General features: G+C 43.2%; 1 protein-coding gene across 2 annotated transcripts in view; it reads right to left on the minus strand.

Moving 5' to 3' along the window:
• The window catches only part of PLCH1 (phospholipase C eta 1), a 239848-nt gene that overhangs the window by 37510 nt on the left and 177909 nt on the right, over positions 1 to 24429 (minus strand). For both annotated transcript variants that reach the window (XM_043998386.1, XM_043998387.1), the window contains 4 exons: positions 22964 to 23167; positions 16806 to 16926; positions 12875 to 13046; positions 4372 to 4479 (listed from right to left, as the gene is read on the minus strand). In XM_043998386.1, the coding sequence (XP_043854321.1) occupies positions 4372 to 4479; positions 12875 to 13046; positions 16806 to 16926; positions 22964 to 23167 (605 nt within the window). The remainder of the gene's footprint in view (positions 1 to 4371; positions 4480 to 12874; positions 13047 to 16805; positions 16927 to 22963; positions 23168 to 24429) is intronic.

Below are 24429 nucleotides of genomic sequence, written 5' to 3' on the forward strand. Positions count from 1 at the left end.
GTGCTGCCCTGGGGCCTGTGATTTGTACAACTCACTGATCACCCCCAGCTAACCATGTGCTTCATGTGTTATGAGCCAGATATTGCTTCTAAGTCTAAGCTACAAAATGACATTAAGGTGAAAAGTGAAAAAACCTCTATTGATAAAATAAAGAAACCCCACCTGTGCCCAGAACTGCCTCATTCCCTTTCAGGGATACGGATGAAGTACGGGAGCCAGGCCTTGCCTGCAAACAGCTCAAGTGTGGTCTTCAGTCCCTACCCCTGTGACACAGGCCCCGACCTCAAGGAGTTTCCAAAGGACCGGAAGGCCCAGCACACAAACACCAATGATACAAAGAAGAGTGAGATGCATGAGGGGAGGGAGGGAATCAAGAGGAGCTTCCAGAGCCACTGGATGTAAAGTGCTTTCTACTCCTAATGCACTAGAGAGATGCAGACTGTTGTTCTGAAGTATTGTTTTAATTACCAATAACAGATGTAAGTGAGAAAGACTACTAACGCGGAGCTCAGGCTGGTGCTGATGCACAATCTGTGATAAGTGAGGGGGCGGAGACATGTCTGCATCCAGAAACACTAAACAAAAATAATTACTTGCTGCAGGACCCCATTAACACAACCATACTTCATTAACCTGGAAAGCTGTGATTAGAAGCTCCCATTAATGAAAGAGATCGCTTACATTACACAATAAAGAAGCTGCCTTCTTGTTCCTTTAACAGAATTTTAAACCTATTGTGGCCTAGGCACAGAGGTTTAGAGTTGGAAAGTATCTTCGGGGTCTAGCTAGTCTGATCCCCTCATTTTTACAGATGAGGAAACTGAGAAAGCATGAGCTTTGTCCACAATCATGCCGGTAGCAAGGAGCAGAGGCGAGATTCAAATCCAGGTCCTCTGAGGCTAACCAAGCTGCCTTTGGGCATTTGATTTCCCTACCTGTCTCAGGGGGGTTGGAATTCCATCAAAGCCTTACAAAGCATTTAAGCTTTTTCACTTAGTGTCCCTGTAAACTGGCTGATGACAATATAATAACACCTTGGATTTTTACACGGTGTTGCCTTCCCTCTGAAGAGCTCAAAGGCAGAGAAATAGTTTGAAAAGGATATTAAAATTTTAAAAAAACACGCACACACCAAACATTCTACTCGAATCTGTTTTCTTCTTTGGAAGAGGAAATACATAAATTGCTATCTGAATGGACAATGACGTTTCTTTGCCATTTATACAACGTTAAAAGGGAAGGCTAGAAATGAAGAGGCTTTGAAATCATTTCTCCATCATCTGGGGAAATGTCCTCAATCAATACGGCATCCGGATTCCCATCAACTAAGTGAGTGGGAGTGAGGGGGAGGGGAAGAGGACAACCACGGGGAGCCTAGTGGAGGACTCCATATATAACCCCATGCATACGCTCCTGTGGGGGCATTTGTTCCATTTTTTTCTGTTCACTCTTGCTTGGCCTCACTGGGAGTACAGGGTTACCGATATAGAATGTTTACTAAAAGCAGAAGAAACATTTTGAGAGGACGTGGGTGCTGGAAACTAAAAGGACTTGGCTTTATATGGAGACCCATTCCCCAAGGAGGAGGCATGATGCTGAATGAATCACCTCTCTCATGACACCTCTTCTGAAGGATTTTACCATTGATTCTCCTCACCAACTGCTTCAATGGGCTCATGGAGTGAGAGCTGGAAAGGATGTGAGAGGCCACCTAAGCCAATCCCCTCCTTATCCAGAAAAGTAAACTGAGTCCCAGAGAGACTTGCTCAAGATTACCCAAGTAAGCAAGTGGAAGAGCCAGGATCTGAATCCAGGCTATACCACTCTGGGTCATTTTAATCACTACAGGGGATGGGGGAGGAGGAACTCAGTCTGTCTTAATGAATCCTTTACAAGTCTCAGGGGAGACTTGACCCCAGGATTCAGACAATCAGTTAGCTGGTATCTCTGTTGAAACAGCCCAGAAACCTAAGGGTCAAAAAGGCCAAGCCGAGAGGGATGATGTATGGCAGAAGCTGAATGTTTCTGATTCATCGACCAAACCCTAAACTCTACATTTGTTTAGATAACTGTAGCAAAGAAAGCTACATAACCATTAAGTGAAAGTAAGAAGACATAGCCCAGGGAATACCAACGCAAAACTGAGCACTTAAAGGTTACAACGAACCACTCATCCACAAGGGGAGGGATGTGCCTTCTTCCCTTTACTGCAGAGGTGCTGGGGATGGGTTGGGACTAAGGATGTGGAGTAGTACACACTCGGCTAGACTCTGTTGACGTCTTGGTCAGTTTTACTGAATTGCCTTTTTCCCCTTGATTTTTAATCACTGTTACAAGAGATAGATCACTGGGTTAGAGAGAGGAGAGACAATATTTGGGCACGAATATGATGTAAAGGCAAAAACCATTAATAAAAGTTTTAGGTAGGAAGGAAGGTCCCTGAGAATTGGTGATTCTTGGCAAAAATAGCCCCTGGGTCAGGAACTCTTCTATCAATGGATAGAAACTTAAAAGACTTGGGAGAGCAGCCTTGAGGAATTCTCTTAGGTGCTGTGAGGTTATAAGAAAATGAGTGAAGGTGGGAAGTAGATTTGAATTTAGGTCTTCCTGAAGGTAGATATGACACAGTGGATAGGGCACTGGGCCTGGAGTCAGGAAGATTCATCTGGCCTCATATATTTACTAACTGTGTGACCCTGGGGGAGTCATTTCACCCTGTTTGCCTCAGTTACCTCATCTGTAAATTGAACTGGCAAATGGAAATGTCAAACCACTCCAGTATCTTTGCCAAGAAAACCCCAGTGGGGTCACAAAGAGTCAGACACAACTAAAAATGACTAAACAACAACTTCCTGCATTCTATCCTGGGTACAGATCTTGCATTCTATGTACTATGTCAGGCTGCCTTTCAATTAAGACACATCTAGCAGAAAAAACTACAAAACATTATCACTCAGTTTTATTTCCATTTACTTAAGTCAGTTAAATATGTAATTTCTATAATATTATAGCTTTATCAAATAGCAGACACTTGATGAGATTAGGAAGAGAATGATGGTTCCATCTGGCACCTGATTCTTCCACTGTTGCCAAAGTAAGTTATGTGCTACATGGATTGGTTCCTCTATTTAGTATAACAGATCAAATTTCTACCTCACATCCCATTTATAGATAATGTTGAGTCTTTTGGGCACCAACATGCCAAATACTCTGTGACGCTGTAATATAAATTCAAGGCAACAGTAGGGATTAGAAGTGTTCAATATTTCCCCAATTCTTTGCAGTCAGCAGGGGAACAGACATGGCAGTCCTGCCTGGTTCAAAGAAGACCTGAAAAGACTGGTTTCTATAGAAATGAAAGTAAGTCTAAAAGGTTCTAAAGGTGATGGGAGTGTATAATGTTGTTGTTCAGTTGTCTCGGTCACATCTGACTCTTTATGAGCCCATTTGGGGGTTTTATTAGCAAAGGTACTGGAGAGGTTTGCCATTTCCATTTGCCAATTCATTTAACAGATGAGGAAACTGAGGCAAACAGGATTAAGTGACTTGCCCAGGGTCACACAGCTAGTAAGTGTCTGAGGCTGGATTTGAGCTCAGGAAGATGACTTCCTGACGCCAAGCCTAATGCTCTATCCACTACATTACATAGCTTCCCCAGGGGGTTTATGTTAATCTTGGCTAAATTATCACACATTTTCTTCAAAGTGGATTGTAGAGGGGGGAAGTCATTGGGGAATACTGGTTCATTTAGCCCTACATTTTTCCCCATCAGAATTTTCCTGGATGTAAATCAGCTGGGAGAATTAAAAAATGAGGAGATACCTACCTTTCCCACTTTCCAATATGGTTAACAAATTGCTAAGCAAATGCTTAGCTGAGATATGATACTTCAGAAATCAATCTCAGAACTGATGAGACCCTTCAGTGGATGGTCTAATCCACAGCCTTTCAGTTTCCTTACAAGGGGACCTGGTATCCCAGGAGGAAAACACCACCAGCAACTGCAAAAGCAATCACTTGTTCATGATCACTTAGTAGAATGGTGAAAAGCTGGACATGGGTAGACCATGGAGAGAACCTACAACTTGTGAACTCAAGCCAGGACTATGAGATCCCCAGCTCAAGATCTAACCACTTGATATTGGATTCAGTTCTAGAGAGTCAGGTCAGGTCAGCCAGATGACCACCAAGGTCCCTCCCAACACAAAAAGTCTCTGACTGTATGATTGAGGTAACTTCAGTAACAGGACTTCCACAGCTCATCAGCCACATTTCCAGACATTCCAACATCATGGAAGTGACTGCCCCCTCTTCCCTCCTTCTGTCAGGAGGTCTTAAAGATGATCAAGAGCAGAAAAGTGCAAAACTTACATAATGGAGCTTAAATTTGCAGTCGTCCTCAATTTCATCAGCACTGTCTTCATCTGACACTTCACCTTCTTCAGCATCTTCCCCAAGGTGGTAGGGTAGCTTCTTGCCCTGAAATTTAATTAGATAGATGATAGATAGATAGATAGATAGATAGATAGATAGATAGATAGATAGATAGATAGATAGATGGATAATTACAAAATAATAACTGAATGTTGCTCAATGTCATCCTCAGACTTAGTTTATAGATTCAAGGCTAGAAGTGTCCTTAGAGACCATGCAGATCAACACCCTAATTTTACAGATGAAGACACTGTGGCCTGAATAGGTCAGGTGACATCCCCAAGGACAGATAAGAGTTGGGATTTGAACCCTGATATTCTGATCCTAAATCCTGCACTTTATCCATGGTACCTTGCTGCCTCCCATATCTAATACCTAGAGGGGAATCTATTGAGCTCATCTAAACTGGGGCGGGGGCTCTTCATTCTGTGTTTGTGTCCTGGACCACTCTGGCAGTTCATCTGGTGAGGCCAAATGGATGCCTTCTCTGAATCATATTTTTAATGCATACAATAAAATTTAGGATTTCAAAGCAAACCACATATATTGAAATACAGTTACCAAAATATTAAAGACCAAGCTCACAGAATCCCTGTTCTAAAGTCAATTGCATTCATCATAATCATGAGTTAAGAGAACCTGTGACCTCCCCAAAGCAACCCATCATGGTATGAAGGATCCGTCGGCAACACCTCTGATTTATAACGGCAGACACAGTTTAGCGTCATCTCCTGACCCCTTGGCCAGGTCTTTCTTCTAGAAAATGACACCATTGATTCACACTAACTGAAAAGGAAGCCAGTCTGAAAGAGTCAAATGCTAAGAATGCAAGAATGTTGAATGAAAATATAGCTTTGTTCATCTTTCAGCACATGTAGTGACAGCAACCTGGTGAAGGTGGCTTTCCAAGGTAGAGATTCAGTCCTCATTTCACCAATGGATGAGCTCTCCCCATGGGCAAGGACACGCAATTACATAGAGTTGAGGTGCCAAAGGCCATAAAAGTAGTTCTCAAGTTGGTCAATCATGAATCTTATCTCTATTGGCTCACACTTCATTTTGCAAACCCTTTCCTCATCAACCATTCCGCCAACAAATCAATATTTATCTGCTGTCCCTGACAGGCACTGTGCCAGAGCCTGGAGGAGATGGGGGTGAATAAGGCACTGTTCCTTCCCTCGGAGACTTTGCAATACAGCTGTATAACCCCCACCTGGAAAAGCCCCTTACACAGAGACTTTGATTGCTGTTACTGTGACTTTAAGGGAAAAGAAATAGAATGGGTGGGGGGGATTAGGAGTTTGTCGGACAACTGAATTAAGACTAAGGGAATTTTCCTCTGGAGACATGAAGAGTTAACTGTCATGGAGAAAGAGTCTCTGAGAGACTTTGAGAGTTACCTGCCATCTTTGACAGAGTCTAAAGAGACATTTTGAGAGAAATTGGTTTAATTCTCATTTTCCAGAGAAGACGTTGTAAGAAAAATTTGTAAGACTTTTTTCTACCATTCTGAAAGATCTTGTGGGAATTTATTTTGATTTAGTGACCCCCTACCTTTGGGCTGAGATTTAAAAGCCTTAGGCCCTCAGGGTTTTTTTTTTCTGTTTAAGAGGGGCTAGGGCTCCTCCCCCTCCACTTCAGCTGTGTGTGTGTGGGGGGGGCCTCTGAGCTGGGCTAAGCTTCAAGGATGAAAACCCTGAGCTATGGTTGTGGCATGGCCCCATTTGCACAGCAGAAAGGCCCACAAAAACCTTCAGAGACACTGGGGTTTGCTTCACCCAGCCCCAACTGTGGGCTTGCGAAGCATGGGGCTTGGTGGACCCTGGGGGTGGCCAGCCCCCGGTTTCACCTGAGAGAGCAGGTTAATAAAAAGGGGGCTGACAAGAGAGGGGGAGACGGCACAGGTGAGAGGAGAAAGTGAAGTTGGAGAAAGAGAGGTTGGAGAAGACAGATGGGGGGCTGCTACAAGGACACTAAGGAGACTCAGGCTACGTAAGGAGGAGGGAGATGGAGAAAAAGCTAAGAGCAAAGAGGATGCCAGAGAACTAAGAGAACACAAGGAAGTCTGTGAGAGAGATGCAGGGGTTCATCACGGCAGTACAGAGAGGAAAGTTAGATGGTAAGGGGGGGGTCAACAAAGTGAAAGGGGCTTGGAGTTAGAAGAAAGGAGCTGAGCAGTGAAAGCTCAAGGGGCTGGAGTGAAGGAGAAAAAGAGTGAAAGTTAGAGGAAGCTGGAACATACCCTAAGGCAAGAGGCAGCAACGGCCCTTATTATATTAAAAGCAGACAGGTGGTATAATTTATATTTCCTAACCCTTGTCATTTACATTGATTTTTATAAATAAATTCTGCTTTGATTATTTAATTAAGAGGCTTCTTAAGCGTTTGCTTATCAATTTGAGAGGGAGCAAGTGTGGAGGAATTTTTAAAAGGCCCTAACAGATTGGCTTTGGAAATTAATAGCAGTCAGATAGCCAGCCAGTCAAAAGCCCACAGATTCGCCCCCTCCCCCCACCCAGATAGGTTAGTCCCTCCCAATTGGGGCCCAGTTAGTTTAAAAATATTTTACAATCTGGATTGTGTGGGTCCAGTGGTTTGGAGGAATCCCCAGTTACAGTTGTTGGGGAAAGGTGACTTCAGCTGTATTCTTTCTCATAGCTAACACTCGGTTGAAAAATACCTCTACATTTCTGTATTATTCATCACTTTTAATAAATTATATGGTTAAGGGGCAACTAGGTGGAGCAGTAGATAGAGCACCAGCCCTGGATTCAGGAGGACTTGAGTTCAAATCTGGCCTCAGACACTTGACACTTACTAGCTGTGTGACCCTGGGCAAGTCACTTAACCCTCATTGCTCCCACACACAGAGAGACAAAAATTAAAATAAATTATATGGTTAGTTGGATTAATAGTTGTCTAAGGTGATGAGAGGGAGATTTGAAATGGAAAGAAGAAAGCTAGCTTATAGTTTAAAAAAGTTTTTTCCTGTTTCTCTAAACTGGGTTAGTTTCTCATGGATAGTTAATGAGAGAGAGAGAGAGAGAGAGAGAGAGAGAGAGAGAGAGAGAGAGAGAGAGAGAGAGAGAGAGAACGAGAACGAACAAACTTGCATGTTAGTAACATATCCTTGATTGCCTTTGTACCCTGTGAGAGGAAGACTAAGGCAATGAGCTAGCAAGCTGAGAGGCTACAAACAACGAAGAAAGATGAAGTCAAGGCTGACTCCAACATTGCCAACCCCAAGTAACAGAAAAGAAGGTGGTTCCTTCTAGAAAATACAGGAGTCTGGCAAAGCAACTTTTCCCAATGGAACAAAGTGACATCTACAGGCAAGAAGGGAAGACAAATTGACCTTAGGGTGTCACTTTCCTTAGCTGTCATGGTATGTGAAGGATGTGTAACTCATTATTCCAGTTGACCTACTGAGAGGTATCATGGAGTCAGGGAAAGAGAACTGGATTTGTAGTTAGGCATGCTGGATTTAGATCCTCGCTCCCTTCCTAACTGCTTGATCTTGTTAGGCAAGTCATTCCCCTTTGCTGTGACTCATTTTTCTTGTCTGTAAAATAAGAAGGTTGGACCAAATGATTTCTAAGGTTCATTCCTGCCCCAAAGCCTACCGTCCCAATTGGGATAAGAACTGGGCCTGTTATTTCATTGGTACAGGGAACTCCTGGATGAGGGTTCTCTCTACCAATGCAAACTGGCACCCTCTCTGCAACTTTTAGTATTTTCCCAGAATACCAAGATGGGTTAGGTGACTTGCCCAGTGTCACAAAGCCAGTATGTAGGTAGGACTTGAATCCAAATCTTCCTGGCTTTCAGTCCAGCTCTCAATTCACTATGTCACCCTATCACACCATTCTAATAACTTGGCCAGAAATGAAACTGATTTCTTCCCAATTTTTGATGAAGAAATATGGACAGTTGACTTCTCTCACAAATACCTGCCAGTGCCCAATCCAGCTAGCCATGAATTTATAGAACGTGTGGGCATTCTCTAGGCTCCCCTGACACTGGCAGCCCCTGCTAAAGGAGCTCATTGGGTGAGTCCATCCATTCCTGTGGTTTTTCTTTTTGGAGGCATCATTAGAATACCTGAGAGTCAGGATAAGCAACAGAAGAGAGCAATGAGTCTTCTGAAGTGGAAAAGACACGGGCATTCGGGAGTGAACAGAATGTCAAGTTAGCAGCTCATGGCTTGTAAAAAGCCTTCCTATATATTCATTCATTCACCAAATGCTGATTGAGCATGTTCTATGTGAAAGGCACTAGGGGGAACACACAGATGGATGAGAACATTGTTCCCACCCTTACAGATGCAGAAACACAGGGAGTCCTGAGTTCCTGAAACTTACACCCTTGGATACAAGAATGGCTGTCACACACGGGAGAGCTGGTGACTCCTCGAGCCTCTGGGACTCCCTCAGTTATATCTCAGAAGTCATGTATATGTGCAAACAACAGCTCTTTAGTATAATCAGTAAAGGGGCCCAAATTAATCATTTTAAAAGAAGTAGAAAAGGCAGCATTCATGAGTGATTCCCTCCTAAAAACAAAGAAACATTAAAACAGGATGAAGAAGGAAATGAGTTCATGGAGCTCTGTTAAAGGGAAAGATGTTAATTAGACCCCAAAGTATAGTAGAAGGAGCATGGTCAGAGGACCTGGGTTCAAATTTTGGCTCTTCCATTTACTACTTGTGCCACTCTCAGCCTGGACTTGCTCATCTGTGAAATGGGGCGGGGGGGGGGGGTTGGACTACATTATCCTCAGGCTCCTTCTAGCTTTGTGATCCCACATTGCAAACATAAAGTTCTTACAGGGGTACAGAGCTCCCCAGATGGGTATTTGCTGCCTTTGGGGGATTGGGCCCAAGGTCACTTATTTGAGGGGCTGAAAATAGCTCCTTTTGTCTTTATTTCAAACCAAACGGGGAGGGTTCAATCTCTAAAATGTAGGAGAGCCTCAGAAAATCTACAGGTCACCCTAAGGGGCAAATGGGCCCCAGGTACCCTTGGAAAATGGACAATAAATCCTGCCCTTCCTCCAAATGACCACCATCAACTCTTCCTCTCTGGCCATGAGCCACTGTGATGCTCATGTTTGCATGAAAACCCTGATAAGACTCCTCTACTTCCATTTGCCTGTGAGGTTATTCAATTAACATAATCACAAATGGGGGTGAGATGTCCAAAGGGCCCATTCTGCATAATTTGAATGTCTGCCTTTAAAATTCCTTTGTCCCAAAATGAAGGTAATTTCCATTCCACAAACTCAATTATGATTTTAACCTTTAGATGACTGGTCTAAGGAGAGAGAATATTTGCAAAGTGCTCCACAGACTTTAAAATGCGATGTGAGCTAGCACTATTACTATCATTAGTATTACTGTTAGCTCCTTGAAGCAGAGACTATCTCATTTTTGTCTCATTGCCTGGTATATAATAGACTTTTAATAAATGCGTGTTGATTGATCGATTATTATCTCAACCACAGGCTAGGCAAATGTTCAGGAAATTCAGCAATGTTTGTGTGACTATAAAGATGACATTCCCCCATCTACACACATACACCCTTGTTTGACCCTCATTTTAAAATCCAACTCCAATTTCTCCTATGAGGGATTAGCACTTTAATAAGATAAGTTCATTTCAAATGAAGGGCAGCTAGGTGATGCAGTGGATAAAGTGCCAAGCCTGGAATCAGGAACACTCATCTTCCTGAGTTCAAATCCAGCCTCAGACACTTATTAACTGTGGGATCCTGGGCAAGTCACTTAACGTGTTTGCCTCAGTTTCCTCATCTGTAAAATGAGCTGGAAAAAGAAATGGCAAACTGCCCCAGTATCTTTGCCAAGAAAACCCCAAACAGGGTCACAAAGGGTCAGACAAGACTGAAAAGTGGCTGACTGAACTTTAATCGAGACAGCGCAGTTGAGGTTTGAATCTCTACAACTTTGCTGCCCTGAGTTTGCTCATCGGCAAAAGGGGTATAATTATGCTTATTCACCTTATCTCCCCAAGCTGTTGTAAGGATCAAATGAGATAATGTATTAGATAGCAAAAACCACTTTAGAAATACAAGGAGCTGTGTCCACTCACCCTATTCATATTATTCTCAATCTTACTAATACTCTGAATGAATGTCTGCTGCACTTTTCACCAAAGTACTTTCACTTATATAGCACAACCCTGAAATTCCCTTTGAAGTAGGTCCCTTGTCACCCTATCTTAGGCTTATATCAACTATTACTTGATTTCATGAGAGCAGAGAGTTCCCAGACACCCAAACTCATCCTCTTTATTAAGCATTGCCGAGATGCTTCATTATTCCTTGTGTTTGGCTGAAGTTTGGAGCACTTGGGGAAATAGGGGGTGCCCATGATGCTGGCTCCAGGCTTCTTGTGAGCCAATAGAGGCTCCCTGGGGCCTCAAAGTGAGCTCCTGCAGTACACCTGCTGCTCGTCAGCCTACTGGGGAGGGTGCAGTCATGGCAGGCAGAGTGAGAGGCAGCCCCCCCTCCCCCCCAACCCCCCACCCCCGCAATGGGGCAGGCCCCCTAGGCACTGACCCAGGTGCCTCGGTCAAGAGCACGTCACTCAGCCTTACAGGCTGACAAATCTCATGCCATCCTTTCTGTCTACTACTTGCTCCAACCAAATCTCCGGAAAAGCTAATGACTGGAGCACTCTAGCATTGGAAGGGACACTACGTGTGTAATCAAAAGTGTTGGATTCGGGACAGCTAGGTGGTGCAGCAGATAAACCACCGGCCCTGGATTCAGGAGGACCTGAGTTCTAATTCAGCCTCAGACACTTGACACTTACTAGCTTGTGTGACCCTGGACAAGTCACTTAACCCTCGTTGTCCCACCAAAATAAAATAAAAAATAAAAAAGTGTTTGATTCAAATTCTGGCTCTGCTACTTATTACCCACATGACCTTGGCAGAGACACTTCCCCTCTGGGTCTCAGACTTCTCATGTGTCAAAAGAATACCTTCCATCTCTATACCTGTGACTCTACCCATCCCTTACTGCCTTTCAGTCTCTTGAGGGAGCAGCGTGGGGCCATGGAAACAGTGCTGGGTTTGGAGTCAGAGGTTCCAGGTTCAAATCTGAGCTCTGCCACTTAATACCTGTATGAAACAGGTAAATCCCTGCTTGAACCTCTGCCAGTGCCAGTTTCCTCACCTGAGTCACAGACATGTTGTGTTTATCTCAAATTAAATGAAATAACAGATGTAGAGCATTTTGCAAGACTTCAAACACTATATAATAATAATAAGTTACATCTCTAAGGTCCCTCCCTTCCAGCCCAAGTCCACGATAGGATGACCATAGCTGACACCATACAGTATTTATTTTGGTCCCTGGCTCTCTTGAGGACAACACTGGATTGTGTGGAATTTTGACCCCTAAATGGTCCCTTTGCTTATCTTCCAGATTTCAAACAGCAAAACCAGCCCCCGGGGCTCTGAAGGTGGCTCCCACCAAGTTTCCCAAACTTCAGTGATGGGATGGACACCGCCTCCTCTGACTGCATTGCTTTCTTTACAGGCTGTCAGGCCCATCCCTTCCAGAAACTGTTTATACTGAAAGTGATGTCCGATGGTTCCTCTGTTGGCTGTGTGCAGACACACTCACCTCCAGCAAGCCAGGCCTGCTGGGTATTGGCCTGAGCATGTGCTGGGCCTCCAAGCTCCCTCCTCTCACTTACATAACCACAGCTGGTCAAGCGTGAAGGAGACACTTTTTTTTCCTTTGACAGATTGTTATGGGAGCTGGATGTAGGGAAATGGGAAGAGGTTCAGGCACACGCCCGCAGGTATTTGTGCAAGAGCCCACCTCCCATTTTTCTGCATCATAAACAACAGTTAAAGACTCCAAATTGAACACTTGCTTTATAGTAGGAGCCCCCCCCCAAAAAAAAAAAAAAGAATCCCAGGAGACTTGGCAGTCAGCTGTAGACTTCTTTTGAATGCCAAATTAGAAAGAAAATGGAAGGGAAAGAAAACCACAGAGAGGTGTAGCAGAAGGGGGGAGGGAAGAAAGAGAGATAGAGAAATGGAAAGAGACACAAAGAGAGGGGGGAGGGAAGAAAGGGGGAAGGAGAGAGAGACAGAAGGATAGAAAGAGAAGAGGGTGAAAAGAAAGACAGAAAGACAGAGACAGAGATAGAGATAGACAGAGAGACACATACACAAAGAGAGAGGGAGAGAAGAGAGAAAGGGCAAGAGAGGGGGGAAGGAGAGAGACAGAAGGACACAGAGAGAAGAAGGTGGAAAGAAAGAGACACAGAAACCGAGACTGAGACTGAGACTGCACTTTGTGCATCCATTCTGATGATAATTCTTTTGATAAACCAGCTCTTAATCCATAGAGGAATTCGGGGCTAGGTTGATAAATGATGGCTTTTATTACTGCAAGTAATTACCTTCACTAAAATCTTCCCTTTCAAACTCTGCGGGCTGGGAAGCTGCTTGGAGTCTCCTGTGTCGATAGATGACAAGTCCAGTTTGTCACTGAATATTTCCTTTAGGTACCGAGCAATCTTCTTCTGCTGCTGGATACTGCAGTGGTTCTCAATAGACAAGATCACTGGGAACCTGAGACAAAACAAGCACACAAGGCTCAGGGGCACTGGCAGCACAGACGGGTCAGAAAAGCACGCTCTGGGCTCCCGGGGCTCTTGCCTTTCTAGGCAGTCATCTCTGTGGAGGGGAAGATTAACAAACAGGGGAAAACCCACAGTGATCCCAGGTGCCTTTGTTAAAGCTTCTCCCTCCAGAGAAAAACATTTGCTCTGCTTAATGGTTGAGCAAATGGCCAGGGCATAGAGCATGCCTTCAATCCACATTAAACTCAAAGTAAGGGATGTGATGTACAAAGAAAGGCAGAGAGGCAGAAGCAGAAAAGGGATAAAGAAAGGAGGAAATGAAAGAAGAAGAAGAAAGGCGAGGAGGAAGAAAGAGGAATGAGGGAAAGAAGGAGAGGGAGAAGAGGAGCAAAGGAAGAGGGAGAAGTGATAGAGGGAAGAAAAAAGAAAGGAAGGAGAGAAGAGAGAAAGGGAAGGGAGAAACAGAAGGAAATGGAGAGGCAGAGGAAGGGCAGGAAAAAATGAAGAAAAGAGAGAGGGAAAGGGGGAGAGGGAAAGGAAAGGGGGAAAGATAAAGAGAGGAAAGAAGAGAAAGAAAGGAGAGGAAGAGAGAAAGGGAGATGTGGAAAAGAAAGGAAGGAGAAAGAAAAACAGAGAAGGAGGAAAAAGAAAAAAGAAGGAAGAGAGAAGGTATTAAAGGAGAGAAGAGGGAAAGGTGGAGAAAAGTAGGAGAAGGAAGGAAAGGAAGACAGGGAGGAGAAGGGAAGGAGAAAGAGGCAGAGAAAGAAAAGAGATGGAAGAGAGAAGGAAGAAGAACGGATAGAGGGGAAAAAAAGGAAAAAAGGAGATGGAGAGAAAGGAGAAGATGTGGCTAGAGAGAAGAGGAGGCAGAAAGGAAGAGGGAGGAGGGGACAGAGAAAAGAAAGAGAAGGAGAGGAAAAATACATGAAAGGAAAGGAACATTACATATTCCATTTGCATCTGATTTATTCTCCCTTTTGGGAACATCTTAGGGATACTTATCATTAAATGTAATTGTTTCTTCATGTTTTTAAAGCTTTCTAGCTAAAATAAAAACAACTTACAGCATTCATTTGAAGATAAAAAGTACTTTAGCATCCCATGGCCCTTATAAAGCAAGTGTTTCAAAACTATGTTGATAGAATGACATTAAAGTGTTTTCCCAAACATTTCTAGCAGGGACTGAATGGTAGCATTTCTATTTACAATTCGAACGACTAAGGGACGCGTGGTTCAACTGATCTGCCCAAAGCAACAGAGACAGCTGGTGCTGAGACAGAAATAAGACTCAGGATTCTCTCATATATAGTAGAATAGAAAGGGGAAAGAGGGGAAGGGAATAATAATTTATTAAATGCCTACTTTGCGCTGGGCACCACGCTAAGTGCTTTATGATTACTATCACATTTGATCTTCGAAACAACCCTGGGAGGTGGGTGCTATTATAATCTTCATTTTACAGGTGAGGGAACTGAGGCAGAGTGGTTAAGTGACTTGTCCATGGTCACACAGCTAATAAGTGTCAGAGGCTGGATTTGAACTCAGATCTTCCTCCATTGTGCCAGCTAGCTGGCACACTGCATTTGGAATTAGGCAACCTGGGTTTGTATCTTCTAAGCCAAAGCATCTTAAACTGTGGGTCTCGACCCCACATGAGGTTTTGTAACTGAACATGTAGGTCATGAAAAATTTGGCAATAAATGTTTGATTTGTATACCTATTTTATATACCTATGTATATGGGATGGAGTAGAAATTTCTTGGACAAAAAGGGGTTGTGAATGGAAAAAGTTTAAGAAACCCTGGGCTAAGCTATTCACTAGCGGTATGACCTTGGTAAAGTCACTTTCACCTCCATGGGACTCAAGGACCTCCATCTATAAAATGAAGGGGATGGGCTAGAAAATCCCCAAGGCCCCTTCTAGTTCTAAACCATCACACGTAGTCTTTGAGTAAGATAGAACTTCAGAAGTCACCTAGTCTAATACTTTGCTTACAGATAAGGAAACAGAGGCCTAGAGAAATGGAAGAGACTTGACCACAGTCATACAGCTAGTTAATTATAAAGCTAGGATGCAGACCCAGGTCCTCTGACTCCAAAATCATTGCTATTTGTTTCTGCATCCACACGGCTAGCTGGAGATAGATGGCTGGCTAGGTTTGGAGTCAGGAAGACCTGAGGCCAAATCCAGTCTCCCACATTTACAATCTGTGTGACCCTGGGCAAGTCACTTAACTGCAGCTTGCCTTGGTTTCCTCAACTGTAAAATAGGAGTCACGATAGCATCTACCTCCCAGGGTTGTTGTGAAGTTCAAATGAGATCATAGTTGTGAAGCACATGGTAGATATGGGTTTCCTTCCTTTTTCCTGATGGCCTCAGTCATCGTTTTCATAATCTTTTTAAATTGTACTATAAACGGATTTCCAGTTCTTAATTACCAACATTTCCATCTCAAAAGTTTCATACTATGTCCTTTCAGTGAAATAATAACTGGTAATACACCGTCTCTGACACACAGAGTATTCATCATAAAATTCAAAATATATCCAGGGAAAACAAAAATCAATTCTCTGGCTTGCGGGCAAAGCCCAGCTCCTACATTAAGAGCCCTGACTGTCCGAGATTTTATTCTTCTCATTAGGAAAACACACTAACAGTCATATCACTGATAATGAGAATGATATTAAAGCTAATCACACAAGGCTAATAATAGCAGGGTATTAATAAGTGATATGCACAGCAGAGAGACAGCTGGTCTTTGAGCCAGAAAGAACCTGGTTGGGGGTGGGAGAACTTAAGTTCTTCATCACTCTCTTATGTCTGGAAGTTGCAAGAAAGGGAACAACCTGCTTTGGTAGAGATTTTCCCATCTGGGAGTTCCAAATAGTGGTGGAATCGGGTTCAGCTCCTATCCCCAGCCTAATGTCAGCACGAGGCCCATCAAATAGAAATCTGTTCACCACATGTGCCCGGCCCCGTGCCCAGGAGGGTCATCTGATTTCATGCTCATGATGACCTGAAGGGAGATTAGCTTCCGTAAACAAACTCAGCAGCTGTGGTGTGGAGTAGGCTAGAAATCCCTCCACGATCATCCCAGGGAGTTTAATGGAAATAATGTCTAACTAAAAAGGCCCTAATGGATTATACTCCTCAGAGACCCCCAAGTCAGGGGTCAGAAATGCTCAATTAATGTGAACAATTGCAGCAAAAGAAAATTCCACATGGCAGAGAAATGTCCCAACTTCTGAAGAGGGTTTTGATGTCTTCATTCAATGAACCCATTTAATGATTGTTCAGCTGTTAGGTAACCCTAATAATGATGTTTTCTTGGTAAACTCTTTCTTCTGAAAGGTTGGAGATGGTGAGGGAGCACCATCTCAGCCCAAGGATATAAATAGGTCAGAGGACCAAAGCATCATGGACTTAGGGTCAGAAGGGAACATGGTGGACATCTGGCAAGAATGCTCATAAAACCCATTTTCCAGCAAAGAAAACAGAGGCAAGACTCTCTGCTCCTTCCCAAGGCACCCCCCAAATCAGAGGCACTGCCACAGCCATGCATTCTGGACAACAGCTCCCAGTTGACCAAAAGGAAGAGCAAGTACTGAGATTTGTAAAGGTCATTCACCACTTTGGGTAAGCAAACTCCACATCAGAAACATTCATTCCCCTCCGTGATTTTGTGTCTTGGCTGTGCCCTAAGTGAGCTAGACCTCAAGGGAGAGGAGAGGGTTTGAGGACACTTACTCATTCTTTACAAAGGCAGTTCTATTGATAGTCTCCACAACGTCTCGGAAGAGGATCTTTGAAGTGAGAGTATAACCATGGTGGACCACTGGCTCTCCATCTGGACCATCCCAACAGTCAACTGTTAAAACAAACACACACACTCAATTCAACAAGCATTTATTAAGTACTTACCATGTGTCAGAGCCTAAGAATGCAAGGAAAAGTAAAATCAGTCCTGTCCTCAAGGAATTTACATTCTAACTACCTCTTGATAATCTTTATTTTACCTTCCCTGGAAACCCACATTTCATTCTATTAGAAATTTTGATATGCTATTGTTATCATGAAACAGGACCTGGGGTCCTTTGGTGCCTCAGTAGGGAAAGTTATGTTTTGGAAGGTTTATCAGCCCAAAAGAATGAAATATGATGATTGTGGTAAAAAAACGGAAGTTTGAGCTGAATCATTTGAGAGATTGCGCATGCTACTGAAGCAGCTTTTGAAGGACCTCCCTTTTGGGGTGGAGACTGTGGCGAACTTCTGGGATGCCAACTTAAAATTGAGGATGGAATGGAAGTTTGGTCTCTCTCTGGCTTTGCAGCTTAGCTGTGGCGGCACGTTTTGGTGTTCGGTGCTGGTTCTCGGCCTGGCAGGCAGTTTGGGATTCGGTGAGTTTTATAAAAGAATATAGACTAAGCTTAGATCTAAGATTATTCATTTGTATTTCTACTTTCCTATTTCCCTAATTGGTATCACCTTTTTGTTATCTAATTAATTCCCAAACAATAAAAACTAATCCCTCACTGATTAAAGCTCAGAGGCTTCTTTTTCTTAGTGGTCTGGGAGACATATAAGGGAAGAGTTAAAGGGGGAGTTTAATGCTCGGATATCCAATTTTAAATCTCACATGATTTAACTTAATGTGAGAGATATCAACAGATGTTTTATGCTCACAGAAGGGGTCTGGCAGCCGGATCAAACAGAAAAAACATATCTGAAGTTGGTCAGCTGATCCAGTGGAGTTTTTATTACTCAAATACTTTTTGGAGAATCTAACTTCTCCCGGGGACTCATAGTTTTTGGTCTTTCCAATAAGAGTTTCCCTCAAATGATTGGGGAGAATTTAGGGTTAAATATTGTTGCCCTTTTGGTGTTGTTATAACAGTCACAGCCTCCTGGTATTTCCCATGGCTCTGCACATTCTTATATCATTTATTCAACTATACTTGGGACACGTGTATAAAGAAGGTCACCTTAATGTAGTAGATGGAGCACTGGTCTCAGAACCAGGAAAATCTGCATTCAAACTCTGACATTCAGTAGCCACGCACCCTGGGGTCAGTCACTTGGCATAACACAAACAACCCTCCAGATGAATGCTGAGGCTCTATTAAACCATGAATGGGTTGCAATCTTGATTCATAAAGGGTGTTCTCAGACCAGAAGTTCCCCACACTGATTTATCTACGTTTTGTTTATTCTGGTTCTTACGCCTTGGCTGGATTCTCTTTTTCCACCTGACCCTAACAGCGCAAAGTTTTTCCAAGACTTGGTCCCCAGTGCTCTGCTTTTTCTTCTCCTCACTTTCTCAGTAAGCTGATTAAGACTCATGGCTTCAAGTCTCTCCTCTCAGCTGACTCTCAGATTCATTTTTCCACCTCTGACTTGCCCACAGGCTCTCTCTACACAGATATCCTGCCATCGCTTCAAGCTCATAATTCATCTCTTCCTCAGGAAGCTTGGGAATAGCCATGCCCTCCAGAACACCGGTTCTGCTTTCAGCCCAGCCAATGGCAGTCCTAGAACCATCACTGAGGGGAGAAATCCCTGGGGTGGGAGAACTGCCTTTTTATCACCAAAATGACTGATCCTGCTTCCAGACCAGACCCTGCAGCCATTATCCTGGCAAGCAATCCCTGTAGAGATTCAGCCTGGAAATGGTTCTTCTGAGTATGGAAGAAAAGAAAAGAAAGTTCTCAGCACCAGTGCTTGGAGCTGTCAAATGGTTTAACAATAGAAACTGATAGGATTTCATCAGTGGAAATGATATGACATAATGCATTAATATTTGCTTCACCACCAACCCTAAGCACCGTGGGACTTTTCCATTGGACTTGTAGCTGAAACCTTCCACACGTGTTGTCTCTCCCATTAGAATGAAAGCCCCTTCAAGAACTGTGGCTTTTCTATTTGTATCCCCCAACGCTCTGCTTTTTTAGTTGTTTCGATTCATTCATTCATTCTTCCTCCCCCACCTCCACCCCCATTTTGTTTTTGTCAGTGGTGCAATCATTCTTCCTGTGTCTCAGTCTAGGGATTTTGAAATCACCTTTGACTCTTAACTCTCCTTTATTCCTTGGCTTGAATCACCATCTCTCACCGTCTAGTCCTTCAATAAACCTCTCAGACTCTTCTTTCCTCTCTGTTTACCCTGCTACCACTCTAGACCCATTTCTCACACTTCACAAATGGATTACTACTACAAACTTTTAGCTTGTCTTCATGCATGTGACTATCAGACTAATTTCCTGAGATCTGATTCTCCTGCATCAAAACGATTCCCTAGAGTTGGAAGGGAATTTCAAGGCTGCCTAATCCATTAATTGGGCCCAACATGTCAAACCTAAACTTCTCCATTGGGAAGCTTCATGACCGTCCCTAAAATGGCCTTACCCGCAATACAGACCTTATTAATTATAGCACCTTATTTCCTATTGCTTCCCCAAACACCACCTTAGTAGGCACTCAGGTCCACTGACTGCTTTCAAACAAATAGAGGCCTTTTAGTTTTTAATCTCTGCCTCTTCCTTCGTTTGCCTACTTGAAACAGGCTTGTCCTTTCCATTTAGATAAACTTGACTCATCCTTCAAAGGTCAGCTCAAGCCCCATCTCTTCCAGGGAGATTCTTCCTGACCTTGTTGTCTCCATCGTCAAATCTGCACAGGTCAGAACCTGAGCTTCCATTAATTGTGCCTAGGTGCTGCTCGAGTGTAGGTCTTTTGAGAACAGGGATCTTGTCTTGTGCTCAGCTAGATTTCCCATAATGCCCTACTGTCCTGAGCACAAAGGACTGATCCTATCAACAGAATACATTTAAGAACTACTTCTGATTGATTCCACATCCCTTATGGAGGCTCGATGTTCAAGTGCCCATGTCTTTGCCTTCAACACTTTTCAGAATTTTCTCTACAACCAGTGTTGCCCTTTTGCCCCCAAATCTATCAGTTTTCAGAATTTCTCACAAGATTATAGCTTGTGACCTTGATGGGGATCAATGGTCATCTGCTTTCCTGTTTTGAACAAGAGGAGAATCTGAGGCCCAGAAGGGTTAAAGTCTCATGGCTAACAAGTAGTGATGTCAAAATTTGAACCCATGTCTTCTAACTCAAAAGCTGTTAGGCTCCACTACACCACAACAAACAAATGAAAAAATGAAAGACAGTGGCCTGTCTTCAAGGGTAATGGAAAGAGAAGGATGCTAAAGCATAAGGATTCCACTGAGAAATGTAAACAGTTGCAGATCCCATCTGAGAAGATCTTACAGCACCTTCAAGACTATAAAGGAAGGAAGTTTGTCAAAGTTTGGTCTTTAGATAAAAATTGCCTTATCTGTTCTCCTCAGACTCAACTCCCCCTTTTAAAATGTGATGGTTTCTCAGTAATTCACATCCTGAGGCATCTCTAAGGTGTAACAAAGATTCATGGAGAACTTAATGTAGATCACAAAAAAACCCCACTAAGGTCAACAAGTGAATGCCCAAATGCACATCCCATCCAATTTTTAAATACCCACTAACTAACGACAGAAAGTGTTCAGGTCTGAATAAGCAGAGTAGGGGTTGGCCTTGGGCATCCTAGATTCTGTGGCATTCACCTGTCCAGCATCCTTCTATTTGCTTGTCCATAAAATGCAGGCAGAGGCATGTATACGATCCAACAATAGAATCCTGGACACTGAGTCAGGAAGATGAGGTCTGAATCCCAGCTCAGACACTAACTAGCTGTATAAACTGGGATTGTATAAACATGGAGTAGCCCTAAAAACTTCTCTGGGCCTCCATTTCTTTATCTGTAAAATGGGTTTAGAGCCAATGGCCTCCAAGGTTCCTCTTAGCACTAAAGCTATGCTCTTTTTAACCCAATGGACCAGAAGAACCTAATCTCCTCAAAGTAGAATAGCCTTGGGTCCCATGTTTTTCCATTGTTGACTTGTGTCATGAGAGACAGGAAGGCTTCATGACAAACCAGGCAGAGCCTGAAGCACCTGCATCTCGACCGCCGACTTCTCACGATGGAACTGTGGGATGGACATTCCCAGATACACACCGAGATGACAGCCAAGGTCCCGAAACAGCTTTTCAAGGGTATGTCAGTATCAGCCCCATCCATCTTAACAACTTCAGTCCTTGAACAGAACATCCACATTTGTCAAACAGTCCTGGCTCAAAAGCACTGAACTGAGGGGCCAGGTGAAAAAAGGGCATCAGCTTGTTGCACCGACAAGCGGGCTCTGCCTGAAGAAGCTTCTTATCAGCTCTCCCCAAGATGTCGTAAACATCTGATTAAGGAAGGAACTTCAGCTGGACAAATGGAGAAGGAAAACACCACGAAAGGCTGGGAAATGCAGCCAGTTTGGGTTTTTTCCTTCTGATCATAAGCAGCATGAAGCAGCTGTCCAAAGGCATCGTGCTCTTACTCAATAATTATCTTACTCCACTGCACTCCAGCCACTGGGGGAGACCATCTGAGGCACCTGAAATTTATAGTCTCTGACTGGCTACAGTCCATAAATTAGGCTTTTTAAATAGCAACTGCAGCTGTTTAAAAAACAATAACAATAATAAAACCAGGTAACTTTGTACAGACATGATGTGGAGAAGACCACTAGGTGCCCTTTGGTCTCTTCTGCCATAATCTGTAAGCAGAGGTCATTTTAGACCAGAGGATCTTAACCTGGGTTCTGACCTTGGCTTTTGAAAAAAAAAATATTTGATAGAATATGCCAATATAACTGGTTTCCTTGTAGTCTTAATCATTTTATTTTAAAACGTGATACTGAAAAAGGACCCCTAAACTTCACCGTAATGATTGTTAAAGGGGTTCAGGACACAAAACTGCTTAAAAAGTAGTTGAAGGACCCTGGGTTAAGAACTCCTGAACCCAGGTTGCCTTTGAAGGAGAGATGAGCAAATGGAGTTCCCTTTGCAAAGGTAGAAGACTAGCACGGTGGAAACTACACCGTCTTAGAGGCAGAAGATGCAAGTTCACACACTGTCAGTGAGGCTGAATCCTTGCATTTGGCTCTAAACAACTGCAGGAGCTTTTGTATATATTGTCTCATTTGGTCCTCACAACCAGCCTGGGAGGTAGGTTCTATTACTATCCTGCATTTTACAACTGGGGAAACTGAGGCTGAGATGTGCCCAAGGCCACACGGCTCAGAAGAGTGACAGGCAGGATTTGAGCTTGGACCTTACTGACCCCAACTCTAGCACTCGATTCACTTTATCTCCTCACTACCATGTAATCTCTCTCAGCCTTAGTTTCCTCAGTTGTAAAATGACGGGGTGGACAAAACAGGGTCTGAGGTCCCTCCCAGCTCCAGACGTCTGGTGCTATAGCTATGATGGTGGAATGTTCCATCTGTTATCCAATCTAGTTAATACGTCAGCTAGTTTTGTTGCCCTGTGTTTTCTCTCTCAGAACGGCTTGCTGGGTAGAGGAACAGAAACACACGTTCCAAAATTTAAAAATGAAGTAAGAATAAAAGATGTCAATAAAAAAGCAAATCTCAAACTTCTTAAAGCAGGGTGATATGGTACAGGAGATAGTACACTAGGCTTGGAGTTCAAAAGACCAGCTTCAGATACTTCCTCACTATATGACCTTGGACAAGTCACTTCGCTTCTGTTTGCCTCAGTTTCTTCATCTATATAATGGGAATAATAATAGCACATACCTCAACGGGATGAGATCATAGTTGTAAAGTGCTCAGCACAGTGCCTGGCACATGGCTCTCGTTCAGTCATTCAGTCATGTCTAGCTCTACATTCATTACCCACAGACGTTTTGTCCATGGGGTTTTCTTGGCCTGGCACAAAGTCTGCACTTTATAGGTGTTGCCTATTCTTATTATTATTACAGCATCCCCAGGAACAAGCAAGAGCAAGCTTACCTTCCACACAGCGGCAGCCTTCTTGCAGCACGCGAGCATACATGTCCACCTTGGACTGAGAGAGGAGCTGGTCACCCGTCAGGTACGTGTTGTGAGAGGAGGCGATGTAATAGTTGCACAGAGGTTGGTCCATGTCTTGGAACACCTCAGAGTGCAATGGGTTAAAGACGTCACAAGCAGGACTCCTCATGAAGTTTGTGAAGCCTTTTAAGGAGAGAGACGAGAAAGATTCGGACCTTACAATATGGCAGCTCAGAAGACCAGGCATGGAAACTGGAAACTGGCACTGAATTGAGTCCATTCTTGTAGCCTCCCTATGGTGAGAGGTCCTCACTGTCTTAACCACGGATCACCTTTCCATCTGAGAATTTGGCAACATCTTTTCTTCCAAAATATGCAGGCATTTTCTTATCAACAATCTCTCTGGGGCCCTGGTGCTCAGTTTCCTTATCAGTAAAAAATAAGGACGAGCTGAAATCTGAGGCCGGTTCCAGCTCTGCATCTATGACCTAGTGATCGTATATGCCTAAGGAACGCCCCCTAGAAAGCACGTGGCGGTGCCTTTTTCATAGATGGAAAAACTGAGGCACCACAAAAAAGAGAGTTAAGAGATTTGTCCATGGCCAAAAATCCAAGTCAGTCACAGAAAACTGCAATATTTCCATATTTGGAGGGAAGAATTAAGTTGGTAAAAGCTAGAAGTTGTGTTGGGGTTTTTTTTAATTATGATTTAAAATAACACTATACTTACTATAGGAAAACAGCAGAGAAAGTCTTTCAATGAACACTTAAACAAAGCTAATACAACGGGGATGATGAAACCAAAATGAGTTCTTGTCCATTCCATTGTTTATTTTTATGGGCATCTTTTATAACCAACAGTATAGTAGTACTTCAGACAATTATAATCACTGTAACAATGAGCATTTTCAGGAGACAATTTGACGCTGACAAAACTGGATTCATTCTTTTGCAGTTTTAAATTATGTCTGAGTATTGGGGATAAGGGTTGTGATGAGCCAAATAGACTACAGTTCATAACAAATGACATTTTTTGGCCAGTTCATGTTATTTCTTGTATCTTGTGCTTCTAGATTACCGAGTAGGGTAAGAAGCATAAATGATTGACTCAGGGGCAGCTAGGTGGCGCAGTAGATAGAGCACCGGCCCTGGAGTCAGGAGTACCTGAGTTCAAATCTGGCCTCAGACACTTAACACTTACTAGCTGTGTGACCCTGGGCAAGTCACTTAACCCCAATTGCCTCACCAAAAAAAAAAAAACAAAAAACACATAAATTATATGAAATAAATAAATAAATAAATGATTGACTCAATTCAATTTAATTCAAGAAAGATTTGTTAATCACCTGCTGTGTGCAAGGAACTATACAAAACATGGTGGGGAAGAGGTTGGGCTACAAAGACAAAAATGAAACAACCCCCTCCTCAACAATCTTAAATTCTAA

This window comes from Dromiciops gliroides, chromosome 3 (genome assembly GCF_019393635.1).
Source record: "Dromiciops gliroides isolate mDroGli1 chromosome 3, mDroGli1.pri, whole genome shotgun sequence".
Taxonomy (NCBI): domain Eukaryota; kingdom Metazoa; phylum Chordata; class Mammalia; order Microbiotheria; family Microbiotheriidae; genus Dromiciops; species Dromiciops gliroides.